Below are 18,999 nucleotides of genomic sequence, written 5' to 3' on the forward strand. Positions count from 1 at the left end.
TGGAGCTTTAATACAAACATCTACCTTTATACTGTATGGAGCTTTAATACAAACATCTACCTTTATACTGTATGGAGCTTTAATACAAACATCTACCTTTATACTGTATGGAGCTTTAACACAAACATCTACCTTTATTTTGAAGGAGCTTTAACACAAACATCTACCTTTATACTGTATGGAGCTTTAACACAAACATCTACCTTTATACTGTATGGAGCTTTAACACAAACATCTACCTTTATACTGTATGGAGCTTTAATACAAACATCTACCTTTATACTGTATGGAGCTTTAATACAAACATCTACCTTTATACTGTATGGAGCTTTAATACAAACATCTACCTTTATACTGTATGGAGCTTTAACACAAACAGCTAACTTTATTTTGAAGGAGCTTTAACACAAACATCTACCTTTATTTTGAAGGAGCTTTAACACAAACATCTACCTTTATTTTGAAGGAGCTTTAATACAAACATCTACCTTTTTTTTGAAGGAGCTTAGATACAAATGTCTACCTTTATTTTGAAGGAGCTTTAACACAAACATCTGCCTTTATTTTGAAGGAGCTTTAATACAAATGTCTACCTTACGTCTACCTTTATTTTGAAGGAGCTAGATTTTTGTTTTGAGAGATGTTATCAGTTTCTTCTAGAATTGCTTTTGAGAAATGTTGCCAATTTTAAACATTTTTAGAGAAATTGTACCACTTTTTTCCAGAAATGTCTCTACAATATTTCCAAAAATTCACACCATTGGCCATAATTTGAACGTACATTGACTAAAAAAGTAACTGTGCTCAGTCTCAGAACTAAAAATATGTGTATTTCTGGTGTTTCCTTCCTTCAATATTTGGTCCAATGGGGGTCTCCGTGGTCTAATTTGTGTCACTTTATAGGGTTCTTGATTTAAAAAGGTTTGAGAAGCAGTAGCCATGTTTCCATCCAAAGTGATTCGAATTACTGGGAAATGCGCATTAAAAGAAATTCGAATCATGTGTGTTTCCATCTACGGACTTTGCATCCCCCCCCCTCCCGGCCGGACGGACGGACGGTCTGATTTGAACACATTAGTGCGATTTAGCGCATAGGTTTATTACCGTAATAACGTGACCCGTGTGTGTGTGTGTGTGTGGGAGAGAGAGAGAGAGAGAGAGAGAGAGAGAGAGAGAGAGTTGCGCCGCCCCAGACTTTAATGATAAACGCTGGATTCGCTGGTTGATAAGTTTGGTTTTTACTGAGGAGGAACTATGAAGAACTGTGCAGTCATCACATATGAAGGTGTGTGGGGGCTTTTATTTTGCCGTGGCGATGCGCCACAATTAATTAATTGTTGTGTGACAGCGGAAACCCTGATGTTGTCTTGTGAGTGAACTGCAAACACGGGAGCAGACGGGGTGAAAGTGGCTACGTCACACTTGATTCGCATACAGCTGTTTCCATCCCATTCGAATCAACCAAAACCCGGCCATAGCGAGCGTATTTCATTTTGTGCGAATCAGAGGATTTTAATGCGAATCACGGCGTTTCCATCATCATTTTCCAATGCGATACATCTCGATGCATCTAAACAGCTGATGGAAACGCACCTAGTGACTGACTCGACCACATGTTCCTGTTTCTCAGGTTTCAGCCATGGAGACTCCGACCAGATCTGAGCCGGTCGCTCAGGAAGACAAAACCAAACTCCTGAAGGCGGCATTCCTGCAGTTCTGCCGGTGCGTTGATTTATATTATTATATTAAACATGCCGTCAAAGATCAGACGTCCATGCTGCTTCTTTCAGTCGTCTGTTAAAACTGTTATAGAGATATTTGGTCCCTGTGATAAACGAGGAGAGAAAGACAGAAGAGGGGAGGGGAGGAGAAGAGAGAGAAAGAGAGAAGAAAGGAGGGGAGGAGAGAAAAAGACAGAAGGGGAGTGGAGAGGGGAAGGAGAGAAAAAGAGAGAAAAAAAGGAGGGGAGGAAGGTAAAGGAGAGAAAAATAGAGAAGAAAGGGAAGGGGAGAGAAGGAGAGAAAAGGAGAGAAGAAAGGAGGAGAAGAGAGAGAAAGAGAGAAGAAAGGAGGAGAGGAAAGTAAAGGACAGAAGAGGGGAGGAGAAGAGAGAAAAGGACAGGAGAGGAGAAAGAGAGAAGAAAGGAGGGGAGGAGAGAAAAAGACAGGGGGAGGAGAGAAAAGGAGAGAAAAAAGGAGGAAAAGAGAGAAGAAAGGAGGGGAGGAAGGTAAAGGAGAGAAAAGAACAGAAGAGGGGATGAGAAGGAAGGGGAAAGGGAGGCAAGGAGAGAAGAAAGGAGAAGAGAGAAGAAAGGAGCGGAGGAAAGTAAAGGACACAAAAGGACAGAAGAGGGGAGGAGAATAAAGGAGGAGAAGAGAGAAAAAGAGAGAAGAAAGAGGGGAGGAGAGAAAAGGACAGAAGGGGAGAGGAGAGGGGAAGGCGGCATTCCTGCAGTTCTGCCGGTGCGTTGATTTAAACATGGCGTCAAAGATCGGACATCGATGCTGCTTCTTCTTCCAGTCGTCCATTAAACTGTTCTGAGTTATAGAGATATTTGGTTCATGTGATAAACGAGGAGAGGAAAGGACAGAAGAGGGGGGGAGAGAGAAAGAGAAAGAGAGAAGAAAGGAGGGGAGGAGAGAAAAAGACAGAAGAGGGGAGGGAAGGAAAGGAGAGAGGAGAGGAGAGGAGAGGAGAGGGGAAGGAGAGAAAAGGACAGAAGAGGGGAGGAAAGGAAAGGGGAGAGGGGGAGGAGAGAAAAGGAGAGGAGAAGAAGGAAAATTGTGAAGAAAGGAAGGGAGGAGATAAAGTGAGAGAATTAAGGAGGGGAGGAAGGTAAAGGAGAGAAAAGGACAGAAGAGGGGAGGAGAAGAAAGAGGAAAGGGAAGGGGAGGGAAGAAGAGAAAATGAGGGAAGAAAGGAGGAGAAGAGAGAGAAAGAGAGAAGAAAGGAGGAGAGGAAAGTAAAGGACAGAAAAGGGCAGAAGAGGGGAGGAGAAGGAGGGAGGAGAAGAGAGAAAAAGAGAGAAGAAAGGAGGAGAAGAGAGAGAAAGAGGGGAGGAGAGAAAAAGACAGAAGAGGGGAGGAAGGGGAGAGGAGAGGGGAAGAGAGAAGAAAGGAGGGGAGGAGAGAAAAAGACGGAAGGGAAGGGAAAGGAGGAGAAGAGAGAAAAGGATAGGAGGAAAGTAAAGGAGAGAAAAGGACAGAAGAGGGGAGGAAAAGAGAGAGAAAGAGAGAAGAAAGAGGGGAGGAGAGAAAAAGAGAAAAGGACAGAAGAGGGGAGGAAGGGGAGAGGAGAGGGGAAGGCGGCATTCCTGCAGTTCTGCCGGTGCGTTGATTTAAAAATGGCGTCAAAGATCGGACATCGATGCTGCTTCTTCTTTCAGTCGTCCATTAAACTGTTCTGAGTTATAGAGATATTTGGTCCCTGTGATAACCGAGGTCGTGGTTCTGGTTCTGGTTTCTGTCCCGTCAGTAACGACCTGGTCGGAGCTCAGACCGTCACCGACGAGCTCTTCCCCGGCGACGCCGACGGCGACGGAGACGAGGGGGCGGAGCTGGACGGCGTGGTGACTCAGATCAACCTGGACCTGGTGGACGACTACCCGGCCTCGGACCCCCGCTGGGCCGAGTCCGTCCCCGATGGTGAGGACAGGAGGGGGGGGTGGGGTGGGTGGGGGGGGACAGAACGAGTTTAAATCACAACAGGCGTTAAAGGGATAGTATCATTTTTTTTAAAGTGGGGTTATATGATCTACAAATAGCCCCTAAGTACTTTAATTGCAGTAGAAGACTCTCTGCACTCCTCTCGTTAGAAAAAAATTAAATAAGTCTATATAATAATGAGATAATGAGTGAAATTTGAATTCTGGGTGAACTATCCCTTTAACTCTTTCACTGCCAAAGACGAGTTATCTCGTCTTAGCGAATCCAAGCGTAGTCTGCCAAAGACGAGATAACTCGTCTTAGCGTTTTTTTAATGGCAACGCCATGCTGAATGTCTTGCCCTACTCCTCTGTGAAGATCAGACTTGTATCATCAAAATAAAGTGCAGAAAAACACATTTGGATTGAGAGATATAAAAACTATAGCGTGTTTTTCCCCCCTCACGGAGCGGAGCGGGTGTCTGACTGCAGCGCCGCCGCTCCGTGACACTCTGGCCGCCGGTGAGAGCTTAGGGGGCGGCGGCGGGGCTCATGGCGGCTCGGCAGCTCGTCGAAGCTCTGTGCAGCTCCGTGATACAAAGCACAAACGTTAGTAACAACAACCCCGTCGATCGCTCGTCGTTAGTCGTCAAGAGCGTTTGGAAAGTCGCCAGATTTTGCGAGAAATCACTCGGATAGCAGCTTGAAAACCCCGCGATCTACAGTAGTGTGGATGAGGAACGGACGGCGCCGGCGAACGTGACGAGAGGTAAACGTGGTGGGAGTGTCTGTACTCTGTTGTGAGCGCACATGTCTGTGGCTGTGAGTTCAGGGGGCGTCAGCCAGAGCTGTCGGCTGTGTGTGTAGATGTGTGTGAGACAGAGAGAGTGAGTGAGACCGCTGCCTGCTGACCAGAGGAAGCTGGATCTGATCTAAAGCGCCGTGTTTCGGCTACAAAAACCTGTCGAACTGATCCGCGCGCGCGCGCGCGCACACACACACACACACACAGACACACACGCACGCACACACACACACACACACACACACACACACACACGTATGCACACGCACACGTCACGTACGCACACACACTAAAAAAAAGGAAAGAAAAAAGGCTGCAGAAGTGTGTGTCAGTAGCTAAATATTTTGTCTTTTGTCATCAAAAGTCATTTGTCAGTGTTGATTTAGTTGTTGTTTACAAGAGAACAACTGTACAGATGTTGAGGCGTCACTAAAGCAAAATATAAAGGAGCCAATTGTACTGGTTCACCTGAAAATAACAGCCGACACAAAAACCTCTTTTTCTCAAGATTTTGGTGCCAAAATGGCATTTTGGGCTAAACTAACCTATATTCAACCGTCAATTTCACAAGACTGGAACAAGATAGAAACAAACAGGTTTTTTTGCTGGAAACTAGAGACCCTCTTCTTTCCTTTGATGGGTTGAATGTGTATGTAGTAACAGTACATAATATATGGTGGGTCTACGGAAATCAGTCAAAAAGCTGGAAAATGCCTGGCAAGCTGGAGGAAGCTGCTGTGAGAATGGCTGGCAGTCAAAGAGTTAAATGAAGCTGCTGAGCTGATGTCTTGATGTTTTCCTGTGTGTGTTGGTCCAGAGAGCGTCGGCTTCCCCCTCACCTCCCTCATCATCCTCCACCAGCTGGAGGACAAGATGAAGGCCCACGGCTGCTTCATGGACTTCCTGCTGCAGGTAGAGACACACACACACACACACACACACACACACACACACACACACATACACACATAATACATAAACTATGCAACACATGTAATACTTGGCCCCGCCCTGATCCAGATCCATTGAAATTAACTGTATTAACATAACATTAAAGCAGAAATAAGCGATCCGGTGGTTTTGGCTAATGCTGCGTTCCAGGCAGGCTTTTGAAACCGTAAATTACAGCTTCAAGTCACGATTTACGACTTTGTAGCGTTCCAGGCAACCCACTCGTGTTTCTCCGACCTGTTTTACCTGTGAAAGTCACTATAACGGCCACTCGTAACTTCTGACCCGTGAACTCGTACCAGATCGAACTGGTACCACTTCACAGGTCGGAAAAACACGAGTTACGAGTTGCCCTGAACGCACCATAACGTCTTGTCAGCAGATGGAGTTAGCAGCCCCCGCCCTCGTCATGGATCTATTGGTCCTCGTCCCTACGTCGCCACATTCACGGCGTCCCTTGGCTGCACACACAGCCCTTCATGCCGTTCTCTCTCCTCATTGGATAAAAACTGTAGGATACGAGAAAAGTTTTCTCTTCGGCTCAGAGCAGAGCAGAGGGACTGACAGACCCGTGTTTCAGACCAAACACTCTATAGAAGTGATTGCTGTCGGAAGATACAACTATTTAAGACTTATATTAACACAAAAATATCGCTTACTTCTGCTTTAACTTTATTGACACTATTTTTATTAACTTAAACAACACTATTGTTATTAATATTAACTTTATGAACTTAACATTAAGGCCCAATCCTATTTCACCCCTTGGCCCTACCACTTACCCCACCCGTTGCGCTTTCACGTGTAGGGGTAGGGGTGTCCCAATTCCCGTTAGGACAGAGGGGTAGGGGGAAGTGGTAGGGCTACATACCCCTCCAAACTGAGATTTTTCAGAGGCACACTCCAAACGGAGGGGTATGAAAAGTTTCCCAGAATGCATCTTGTGGCAGCCGGCAGCGGCAGCTGTAAAACGAAAAGCTGTTTTATTTCTTGCTGTAGCGCTGTTATTACGTCACTTTCTTAAGTTTTAATATTTTTTCTTGCGATAAAGTAACTGTTTAGGTCCCAAATGTGTGGTTAGTTTACCCAAATGACGGCTGGTTAGAAGTTTGCTCCGACGTTTTTTCGGAGAAGTGAAGCTCCAGGAGGAGCGGCTCCTCACAGAGACAGCAGCCGGTCTGCAGAGCTGCTCCGCCGGCCAAACTACGTCGTCATCCCGGGAGAGAAGACGATCGCTAATTAACTTATCCGCGGGTTTTTAGAGGTTAACCACCGGGTGGTTAAATTCTTTTTAGCATTTAAATGTTGGTCTCATTGATGAAATCTAACAATTGTGGCAGTAGCATTAGTTTATTTGAATGAAAAGTGAAGCTTCATGTATCAGACAGAGGAGCAGCGCTGCCTCGGGGCTCTGTCTGTACGTACATTAATCACCACATTTACAAAAATAAATAAATGTTTTACAATGAACCGATCAGCCTGCATTAAGTTTTATTTTATTAAGTTATATGGTACAAGGTGATTGGATTTCTGTCAAAAGCTCGCTGCATCAGCTTACGTAAAAGCCAGTGAGACTACGTGTGACGTATGTGACTGTTGAAGGGGTGTCCCAATTCGTAGGGGTTGACTTTCAACCCCTACCCCTTGTAGCTCCGTTTCAAGGGGCGAGGGGCAAGCGGTAGGGGTAAAAAAGAGAAATGGGATTGGGCCTAACTTAATTGACACTATTTATAATGACATTACCCTTATTAACATTATGTTAATCAACATTAATATATCTTTATTACTTTATTTATTGCTGGAGGTAGAAAAGTGACACTGGATCTGTAATAAGCTGCTGCTGCTCCTTTCCTCCTCTTCTTCCTCCGTCAGGTGGGTCTTCTGGACCGTCTGGGTCAGGTGACGGTGCGGTCGTCTCCCATGGCGACCCGCCTGTTGCTATGCGAGCACGCGGAGAAGCTGCAGGCGTCCATGGTGCTGAAGAACCACCACACCAAACACGCCGAGCTGGTGAACCGGGCCGTCGGCGCCGCGCTGCAGAGGAACAGCGCCGCCGTGCCGCCCAGCCTCACCGCCGCCGACGTCTTCTTCAGAGAGGTCAGTGTTTGTGTGGGTTTCCCGTGGCGACGGTGTTTTGCTGCTTGGTGCTGCTGTCTGCTGGACCGGTCTCTCCGTCTCCGTCTCCGTCTCCGTCCCTCAGGTGTCTCAGATCTCCACGGTGTTCGAGTGTCTGCTGGAGGAGGAGGAGCGCAGCCTGAAGGAGAACCAGGTCGACTCCTCGCAGTGGGCCGAGGTCGTTCTGACCGTCAACACCATCATCAAGGTGAGGAGGGGGAGGGGACGGGAGAGGAGAGGAGGGGAGAGGAAAGGAGGAGAGGAGAGAGGAGGGGAGGGGAGAGGAGAGGAGAGGAGAGGAGAGGAGAGGAGAGGAGGGGGGACCATGCTGTACGTGGCGGCAGCCGGTAGCTGTAAAACAGGCAAAAAGCTGTTTTGTTTCTCACTGTAGCGCTGTCATTACGTCACTTTTTATTAAGTTTCAATATTTTTTCATGCGAAAAAGTAACTGTTGAGATCCCAAATATACGGCCAGTTTATCCAAATGACGGCTGTTTGCTCCGATGTTTTTCGGAGAAGTGAAACTCCAGCAGCCGGTCTGCAGAGCTGCTCGGCCGGCCAACCTCCGTCATCACCCTGGGGGAGAAAACGATCGCTAATTAACTTACCCGTAGGTTTTAAGATGTTTACCACCAGCTGGTTAAATTATTTTTAGGAGATAAATGCTGGTCTCATTGATGAAATCTAACAATTGTGGCAGTAGCATTAGTTAGTTTGAATGAAAAGTGAAGCTTCCTGTGTGTATTGGACAGTGGAGCAGCGCTGCCTCGGGGCTCTGGAGCCTACGTACAGAAATCACCACATTTACATCAATAAATACAGTTATTAAATTATTCACCTTTTTCCGAACGTCAAAAACGTAAGCCGGTTTTGCTCTTCCGGTGGAATTTTATGTTTACGTTTCCATGGTTTCAGTAGTTCCGGTAAATGCATGGATTCATGAACCCTCGCTCAGCACCGCCTCAAGCTTCCAGAGGACTCAAGATCGCGTATTTTTCTCGCGAGAGCAAAATTAGGTACACAGATAGGGCTAAATCAAGGTGAATGTTGCATATTATTTCTCAAAAATGTGCATTTAAGACCCATTCAACACCTGAAACAGATATAAATACCAGGTGATGGATCATTTAAGCACCGTTTCAGAAGTACCAGTTTGGCACCAGTTATTGGATAAAACCTAAACGATACTCATCCCATAACAGGTGGCTGACTTATTTTTTCATTTTTGTGAAAAAGCATTTAATTAATTCGTTTTCACTCGGGATGTGAAGAGAATTTCAAGCAATTCAGTAAAAAATGCTCCAGAATAATAACTCCAACCCCTGAAGTTAAAATGTTAAGACTGAAAAGAGAAGACAGGAAGGAGGAGGAAACAAAGACGGACAGAAAAACACAAGTCAGTTAGTGAGGAGAGGAAAACTAAAAGAGTGAACAGGAAGGAAGTAGGTGGTGAAATACGTGTGTCAATACGTGTGTGTTTCTGTGCGTGTGCGTGTGTGTGTGTGTGCAGGACATGCTGCAGGCTGCAGGTCAGTACAGAGAGACCAAGGCCTCCATGTACAGAGCCTCGGAGAGCGCCGCTGCAGAGCCCGAGTACATCCCATGGACAGGTAAGAACTGACAGCAGCGGGTTGCCACGGTAACCTCACAGTTAAAGTGATAGTTCACCCAAAATTCAAATTTCCATACTCATTATCTCCTCCCCCTCATGTGGACTAAGGGCTGGGAGAAGTTTCAGAGTCCTCCGTGGCTTCTCTGAGTTACAGGGGGTCTCGGCGTAGCAGTGCATGTCCATATAACGGTTGCAAATGGATACCAACTGTCTTCGTAACAAAAAGACACACCAAAAAACATCCAAATACCTCCATGCTGCTCGTCTGTAATGTCCGTCTTGTATTGAAGCCCCAACATGAGAAATTGTTCCAAAAAAAATTAAATAAGTCTATGTTTTAAGCTTGTTTGGACGGACCACAAATTTAGGACTGTCGATCAGTTAAAATAGTTAATCAATCACATGTTTCTGTTGTTTCTCTAATTATTCATCATCATCTTCTTTACTTTATTTGTTTATTTGGGTGGGACAGTGCACATCAATGAACATATAAAAACATGTAAATGTGCCGGATTATAGCAGCAAGGCTAATTTCCATCCGGAGTCCCAGAACATAAAAACAGTACAGTGACAGAAAAACATAGTAATATGAACGACATAACAATGCAGACAACAAGGACATAACAAAACCACTGTAACAAGATAAAACTTTGACATTTTTACAACACTTCCATGGGTAGTGGGACCTAAGAGTTTCTGAGATATAAAGTGCAAAGGTGCAAAAGTGCTGGAGGCCAAAGTGACAAGTGCTAGAGTGCAGGAGTGCATTGTATTGCACGGTGCCCTAAAGTGCACATCAGTTTAAAGTGCCAGGTGTATTGCATCAGATTAAAGTACGACATGGTATATTATCCACATATTATAACAACTGTTACGGACCTTGAAAGAATGGCTCGTAAGGCCCGGAACACATCAAATAAACGAATCAGAAACAACTGTTGCCACTAAATAATAATAAATGTTTATTGGTTTAAACAAACAAATACGAAAAGCAACAAACCAAAAGGGTTGGAGGTTCCCGGCCAAAACAAACAAAAGAGAGGGGAACACTGAGCCAGCCATCGGCCGTCGTACTCAGTGTTCACCCCCGAAACTAAGGCTGCCTAAATAACCCACTAAACCTAAGTGAAAGAAAAAGGTAATCCGAAAACAGGACTACCGGGAACCTCCGAACCAAAAACCAAAATAACAAAAGCTCAAAGGACTTCTGGCATGGGGGAAACCGGAGCCTCGGTCTCCTCACCCGTTCACCTGCAGGGAAGAATAGAGAGAGAGAGAAAGGGATTCACAGCCTTAAAGGGGACCTATTATGCTCCTTTTTGCACAAACTAAAATAGTTCCTGGGTGTCTTAAAGACATGTCTGTGATGTACTTCGGTCAAAATACCCCAAAGATCAAACATCACAGCATTCTCAAAAACAGGGCTCTGCAAAACGGTCTGTTTCAGTGGCCCCTCCCTTTAAATGCAAATGAACCACTCCCTCAGCATTGTGTTACCATGACGATGTCTACTACTAGTACCTACTGATTTGGCCAAAATGCAGTATGCAAACAAAAGCTAAATCTGCAGTAGGCAAATTGCCAGATCTCCAGTCTGCATCTGACCAGTCTACATTGTGTAATGAAATGTGCCCATGACCTAGTCTCACCCTAACCAAAGATGGTATGGAGTAGTCTTTGCCATAGGCTACTGTAACCATGTAACATGTAATATAAAAATGCAAAAATAAATATATAAAATAAATTAAAAATAAATGCAGACTGGTCAGTTCATTGTAAAACAGTTATTTATTGATGTAAATGTGGTGATTTGTGCACATAGACTACAGAGCTCCGCAGCACTGCTCCTCTCCTCCTCCTTCTCACAGCTTCACTTTTCATTCAAACTAATTCAACTGCCACAAGATTTCATCAATGAGACCAACATTCTGCTAAATAGACTAACCACACAGCGGTAAACGTCTAAAAAACCTGCGGGTATGTTTATTAGCGAGGGTTTTCTCTACCGCGATGAGCACGGACGCCTGCCCGGCCAAGGAGGCCTGCAGACGGGCTCTGCCTGTGTGAGAAGCCGCTGCAGCTCCGGAGCTCCGGTGCTGCGGCGGTCCAGCGTTACGTCGGTCCGGCGAACAACGTCGCCCCGGCGGTACGTCGCTCCTCACACAGGTACAGCTTCACTTACATGAAACGTCGGCGTAAACTTCTAAATAAAACTTAGTAAAGTGACGCTACAGCGCTAAAACATGCAGGGAAGAAGCAGGAAGTAGTCCGCTCCGCTCTCCGCTGTGACCCCAGCCACAACAGAGCAGCATGGGAGGAGGCGGGGCCGGCTGGAGCAGAGACCTCAGCATGACCATGTAGGGGAGTCCGGCACGCATCGACGTAGACGCGAGCTCATGTGAAAAAAAAACTCAGCGCAACCGAGTGTAACAGGTGTGCAGAGAAATCCCAATTATCTAGCAGGGTTTACCTCCAAATGCATTAACCTCAGGATATGACACTTCCACGGCCTCTAGAACCATTATCCAACATTTTAAACATATATAAAAGTCTGAAAAGCTGGAAAAGCATAATAGGTCCCCTTTAAGTCAGCTCCAGCTGACGAGGTGATGAGTCTCACCTGAGGACTGGCTGCGAGAGAGAGAGAGGCACAAAGCACACGCCCACACACACACACATTCACACACAGAGCCCCACCTCCTGGCCACACGTAACAACAACTATTTATATTCTATCTATATTCACGTTTTTGTTGCTGATCTCATTCAAACACTGCACTGCTGATCATCATCATCATGTCTATGTCCCCTCCCTCAGCGTCCGGCGGCGTGGGCGGCGTTCGCTCCGTCATCTCCCGCCAGCACGAGCTGGTGCTGCGCTCGGTGTACCCGCACGCGGACTCGTCGCTGCGCAGCGCCCTGTGTGAGCAGCTGGTGGCGCTGCTGGACATCTACCTGGGCGGCTGGGTGGCGCAGCTCACCTCGCTGCAGCTGCAGCTGCAGCAGCAGCGGCCGGCGGCGGCGGCGCAGCAGGAGCGCTACAACAGCCTGGAGATGGAGTACAGCCAGCGCCGATCAGAGCTGCTGCAGCCGCTACGTGAGTCTCACCTCAATGTTCATGAAGTTAATGTCAATAAAGTTAATCTGAATGTGAAAATTAATTTAATAAAGGTAATGTTCATTTAAAAAAGTTAATGTAATGATGTTAATGTCAATAAAGTTGAAGTTAATGCTAATTTAATAAAGTTAGTGGTAATGTCGTTAACTTAAAGGGACATTGTGTAAGTTCTCCTGTTACCTATTCACAAAAATCGATTATTTGGTTCTTCAGTCTGCTTTTCATTAACCAGTAATCCCCCCCATCAACAAAGTGAAGTGTTCCTTTCAGCTCTGAATGAGCCGTTCATATCATTCATATCTCCATGGAGCGGGTAAGCTCGGTGCTGCTGCCATGTGGTGTTGCCATGGTTACGCTTACGTTCAGTGGCAGCGTGACGGTAGGAAACCACGGAAACTCAGCGAAGACACCGGAGCTGTCGGCTCAGGTGGAGGTGGCGTCACCGCGGTAACACAGTGAGGAGGAATGGAGCGTTACACTGATGCTGCATTCACCTGCAGTCGGGCAGACGGCCGTCTCTAACAAACCAGATGTCGTTTTAGTCACAGAAGTCCAGAGAAAGCCGGTAAAACAATACCACTTCGCCATGACAACATACTGTCACGTGTATTGTTACGTTACCTGCAGCGGCTGTCGTCCGTCTGCCGTCTGCCCAATTTCAGGGGAATGCAGCAGGAAAAATACGACTGAGTTGCTTGTGATATACAACCACAACGCTAGATGGGAGGAATTCCTACACAATGTCCCTTCAATGTCAATAAAGTTGAAGTGAATGTTAATAAAGTTAATCTCTGTAAAGTTAATGTTAATTTAATAAAGTTAATGGTAATGTCAATAAAGTTGATGTCGATAAGGTTAATATTAAATTAATAAAGGTAATGTTAATAAAGTTGATGTCAATTAGGTCAATGTTAATAAAATTAATATTGATTAAGATGAAGTTAATGTTAATGACAGTAGAATTAATGTTACTTGTAATGGATCATTTATCAGATGTCATGTCTAATCTATGCATTGTGTGTGTCTCTGTGTGTGTCTGTGTGTGTGTGTGTGTGTGTGTGTGTGTGTGTCTCTGTGTGTGTGTGTGTGTGTGTGTGTGTGTGTGTAGTGGAGCTGGGGCAGCACCAGTGGGTGGCGGCGCTGGCGGAGAAATACTGCGACTTCGACATCCTGGTCCAGATGTGTGAGCAGACGGACAACCAGAGCCGCCTGCAGCACTACATGGCCAAGTTCGCTGACCAGGTAGACACACACATATACACACACACACACACACACACACCTACCTCCTGATAGGCTCCGCCCACAAACATCACACACACAGGTCCACATGGTGAGTTTCACTGACTGACAGTCGGTGGTGGAAACATGGATATAAAGAAACACAGATGAATATATACAACTAAGGAGAGGAGGATGAAAGAACAGAGGAGAGGATAAAAGGATAGAGGAGAGGATGAAAGAATAGAGGAAAGGAGAAGAGGATGAAAGGATACAGGAGAGGATGAAAGAATAGAGAGGAGGAAAGAATAGAGGAAAGGAGGAGAGGATGAAAGGATACAGGAGAGGATGAAAGAATAGAGGAGAGGAGGAGAGGATAAAATAGTACAGGAGAGGATGAAAGAATAGAAGAGAGGAGGAGAAGATAAAAGACTAGAGAGAGGATGAAAGAATAGAGGAGAGGATGAAAAATAGAGTAGAGGATGAAAGAATAGAGGAGAGGAGAAGATAAAAGACTAGAGGAGAGGATGAAGGGATAGAGGAGAGGATAAAAGAATAGAGGAGAGGAGGAGAGGATTAAAGAATAGAGGAGAGGATAAAAGAATAGAGGAGAGGATGAAACGATAGAGGAGAGCACCGACATTACACGGTTTATATAGTAGACCTCTGTGGAAGGAAAGAAGGAAGATACAAGGATGACAGGATAAAAAGAAGTAAAAGAACAAGGGAGGAAGAAACAAGTTGGAGGATGAAGGAAGGAAAGTGGAAAAACAGTTAAGAATTTAAAAGAAGAGAAATAAAGATGGAACAGAAGGGGAAGTAAGTGCGTGGTTACATGTTTGTACTCTATATTTCATTTTAAATCAGCAGTGAAGCAACATTTGTTTAAAAATAAAGTGTTTTTTCAACATACCTTTATTTTGAAAGTCATGACAGGAAACAGAGAGAGGTGAATTCTGGGAAATGTAGTCATCAGTCATAGGCGCCGATCCCGTGGGTGCTCCGGTGCTCGAGCACCCACTGGCAACGCTGAGCACCCACTGGCCAATCGGGATGGCCGATCAAAAAAATAAAATAAAAAGAGTGAATAAATGAAACTTGTGGTGAAACTGTATATTTAAAATGAACTGCATTTACTTAAATCGTATTATCCAATCAAAATCATTACAGCTCTGTGCGTGCACACGTTAGCGTAGTCACGTAACCAATCAGATGATCGGATTTGGCTGCGGAGCTTCTTCTCTGGAGGAGGGTCTGGCGAGCGAGACAAACTACGGCTAAACAAGAGGCCGTCACGTACACACACACAGCAAAAATGTGAAGGTTGGCTGCGTATCGGCGGTTAAAAATGGACAAGTTTGTAATAAGAAAACCAAGTGGAACTGCGTCTACAACCACCAATGCTCCCAATTTAATCCTAAAACTGGCTATAAAAGCGCCGCTGTTTCACTATTTTAACTCATTTACAGCTGGCGGCACCTTTACTTTGAAAGTCCAGTGGAGCTGGATCAGAACGGAGCGCCTTTACGGAGGGAGAGATCAGCTGATCCGCTGCTGTTGACTGAGCGTCTCCGCTGAGAGTTGTCTCCGCCTACAGATGTTTTCCTCACCCGTTGAGCTGAGCGTCAGGAGCTCATTATATATTAATCTATATATTTTACTTTTATATACAGTCAGTGTCACACTGAAATAAGTTGTGTGCTCGCAGCAGGAGAGATAATCAGATGGATAATCGGTAAAGTTAATAATTTCACTTAATGTGGCCATGAATAAATTCATTTAGATCAGTGTTGCCCAAACGCAAATCTTGTATAAGTCTCCGCTGTTTTCACATTTACAAAGGTCTTTGTTGTCTTTGTACAGAGACAATATGAGATTTGCTTGTAGCCACAGCACCTAAAAAAATCCACTGTTTCCATACGTAGCCTATAGGCTACGTCATCCAGCCTCGCTGTCAATCGCTATGCAATAAAAGTCAGTTTGAGACAACCATTAGGTGGTATTCATTTAATTTGAGCACCAAAAAAAAAAAATAATAATAATTGAGCACCCACGGGCAAAAACATAAATCGGCGCCTATGCTATCAGTCATTGAAGAGTTTAAAGCAGAAGTAAGTGACATATTTGTGTTAATCTAAGTCTTAAATAGTTATATCTTCCGACAGCAATCACTTCTATAGAGTGTTTGGTCTGAAACACGGGTCTGTCAGTCACTCTGCTCTGCTCTGAGCCCAGGAGAAAACTTTCCTTGTATCCTACAACCTTTATCCAATGAGGAGAGAGAACGGCATAAAGGGGCAGTCCTCTCTGTGTATACAGCCAAGGGACGCCCTGAATGTGGCGACGTAGGGACGAGGACTGTTATGGTGCGTTCAAGGAAACTCGTATTTTTCCGACCTGTGAAGTGGTACCAGTTCGATCTGGTACGAGTTCACAGGTCAGAAGTTACGAGTGGCCGTTATAGTGACTTTCACCGGTAAAACAGGTCGGAGAAACACGAGTGGGTTGCCTGGAACGCTACAAAGTCCTAAGTCGTGACTTGAAGCTGTAATTTACGGTTTCAAAAGCCTACCTGGAACGCAGCATTAGCCAAAACGACCGGATCGCTTACTTCTGCTTTAACGTTCTCAGGTTTCAGTGTTCAGACTTGTTAGCCTCGCTGTGTGTGTGTGTGTGTGTGTGATGCTGCGTGAGGAGTGTGAGGTAACACCCGATGACATCACCGGCTGACTTCCTGTGCTGTGATGTCACTTCCTGTCCCAGAACTTTGCAGACTTCCTGTTCCGCTGGTACATGGAGAAGGGGAAGAGGGGGAAGCTGCTGTCCCAGCCGGCGGCGCAGCACCAGCAGCTGGCCAGCTTCCTGCAGGCCCACCAGCACCTCAGCTGGCTGCACCACGTCACCGTGCACGACTACCGCAGCGTACGCACCGCACACACACACAGAGACACACACACACACACACACACACACACACACACACACACACAGAGACACACACACACACACACACCCCACCCACGTTCTGCTGCTTCCTTCTTGCAGTTCACTTGTATATACATAACAGTGGCAACCACAAGCAGACTCTAATTAATGTACACACACACACACACACACACACACACGTAGCTCTGCAGTTAGTACAGGAAACTCACTGAAACAGTTCAATAATAAATCAATACATTAGCTTCATTAGCTACATGCTACTATAAAAACATTAGAATTCATTGATAAAGCTGCTGATATGAATTAAAGGGACAGTATGGGACTTTATTGGCTTTTTATTGACAAAAATCAAATATCGCTTTCATAAATACGTATTTCACTGAAGTGGAATCGCGCCCGCATACAAACGAGCGCTTTCTCGTACCTTAGAATGAGATGTTACAAGTCGTTACAAACATACAGGGGGGGTTCACCGAACCTTCTCTGCCATGTTGAATCGCCATGTTTTACGTTCAGTGTCACCGTGGCCGTCAGTAACCACAAACTCGGGCCACCGGAGCTTCTCGGCTCGGGGAGAAAGTTTTCCAGACAGCGCCTGTTAAAACTGTCACCACCGTGTAGCTAGTGTGAGGAAGGACGGAGGCACTGGTGTTGCCTTCAGGTGCAGTCAGACACCTGAATGACGCCGTGAGTGACGCCGTCGGCAAACCGACTGGATGTTATTTTACTCGACGAGAGAAAGCCGGTAAAACGTGGGTCGGGTAAACAATACGACATCGCCATGACAACATATTGTCACGCCTGTATTGTTTTGCCTCGTGCTGGCGGACCGTTTGTTTACATAGAGGCTTGTTTATCCTGATACATGCAGCGTGTGTTGTTTTTCTGACTTCTGCCCGAGTTTACGTAAACGCAACAGCAAGAATACGTGCCGACATGCAACCGCACCGCTAGATGGGGGTAAATGTCACATATTGTCCCTTTAATGTTGTTGTTATTATCATTATTTTAGATATACATTATAATTATAGGTTTTTGGGGGGGGCAGATGACAGATAAGTACATAAAAAAAAATAATAGAACAAAACCAACTGTTGACAACACATTTTAAAACACTTTTTTCACACACACACATCCTGTCCTCTACACTTTCACTTTCACACCTCTGTTTTTTCTGTTCTGTTTCCTTTTCTCTTCAGCTCAGCTTCCTTCCTTCCTTCCATCTTTTCTTCCTTCCTCTCTTCTTTCCTTCCTTCCTTCCATCTTTTCTTCCTTCCTTCCTTCCTTCCCCTCTTCCTTCCTTCCTTCCATCTTTTCTTCCTTCCTTCCTTCCTTCCTTCCTTCCTTCCCTCCCTCCTCCCCTCTTCCTTCCTTCCTTCCTTCCTTCCCCTCTTCCTTCCTTCCTTCCTTCCTTCCTTCCTTCCTTCCTTCCTTCCTTCCCCTCTTCCTTCCTTCCTTCCTTCCTTCCTTCCTTCCTTCCTTCCTTCCTTCCTTCCTTCCTTCCTATAATAAACAGTCTGAACTCGTCACAGTGACACAAACTGTTTCCTTCCTGTTGATGCTCATGGTGACCAGAGAGCAGCAGCTGTACCACACGCGCACACACACACACACACACACACACACACACACACACACACACACACACACACACACAGAGACAGACACACACACATCACTCATGTTCTGCAGCTTCCTTCTTGCAGCTCATTTCTAAATACAGTGGAAACCACAAGCAGACTCTAATTAATGTACACACACACACACACACACACACACACACACACACATACGCACAAACACAGGCTCATGTGCGCACACACCCAAGCAGAACTTCCTTTATTTAAACGTGTGGTTTCAGTCGCTGCTTTCAGCGTCGACACTTTGTTGTTGTTGTCGTTTTCTGATCAGTCAAAACTTCAGTTTCATTTCTGAGTTTTCACCTCGTTCTCATGAAGTCTGAAGTCTGTTAATTAGTTCTCAACATTTTAACGTTTCATGATGTTAAAACATTAAAATGTTGAAACTCATTAAGAACAAAGATTAACAACAGTAACATTACTGTATTTATCCTCTGCTCTTAGATCAGTTTGTCAGCACACAACATGAATATTTTAAGACATAAAACACAATTTAGTTGTTACAGTAGCAAACGAGATGTAAAAAATAAATATAAAAAATATGCAAATATAAAAAAACAAACATATAAAACAACAGAGAGATAAAAAAAACATTCAGTACTGTTATGTGGCAAGTTATTTAAAGGGATAGTTCAACATTTTGTCAAATTGGCCCATTGCCATAATCCCTATAGTCATAGCAGTAGGTTCGTTACCTTTAATTGTCGGTGCAAGCTGTTTTTAGAACGGCGGAGCAGAGCCGTGAGCTGCTCAGAGCTACGCTACAAACAGAAGCTCATTATGGGATTTCTTGGTTTCCCTCATCATCAAACTCATCAAATACACAATCCAACAACTCCACAACGCTCTGGTGGACAAGTTGTGAGCTGCACATTCACCACGCTATGAGATAATAACTAGGGCTGTCAAACGATTAATTTTTCTAATCGCGATTAATCGCATTTTTTCC

General features: G+C 45.1%; 1 protein-coding gene across 1 annotated transcript in view; it reads left to right on the plus strand.

Annotated features, from left to right (window-relative positions):
* nup133 (nucleoporin 133) overlaps positions 1-18,999 on the plus strand; it is a 49,386-nt gene that overhangs the window by 21,561 nt on the left and 8,826 nt on the right. The window contains exons 11-19 of the mRNA XM_085787905.1: positions 1,631-1,722; positions 3,475-3,644; positions 5,266-5,360; positions 7,272-7,496; positions 7,600-7,722; positions 9,025-9,124; positions 11,944-12,222; positions 13,352-13,485; positions 16,228-16,386. Of these exons, the coding sequence (XP_085644031.1) occupies positions 1,631-1,722; positions 3,475-3,644; positions 5,266-5,360; positions 7,272-7,496; positions 7,600-7,722; positions 9,025-9,124; positions 11,944-12,222; positions 13,352-13,485; positions 16,228-16,386 (1,377 nt within the window). The remainder of the gene's footprint in view (positions 1-1,630; positions 1,723-3,474; positions 3,645-5,265; positions 5,361-7,271; positions 7,497-7,599; positions 7,723-9,024; positions 9,125-11,943; positions 12,223-13,351; positions 13,486-16,227; positions 16,387-18,999) is intronic.

This window comes from Trachurus japonicus, chromosome 1 (assembly GCF_045865225.1).
Source record: "Trachurus japonicus isolate A0001 chromosome 1, Traja_1.0".
Classification (NCBI taxonomy): domain Eukaryota; kingdom Metazoa; phylum Chordata; class Actinopteri; order Carangiformes; family Carangidae; genus Trachurus; species Trachurus japonicus.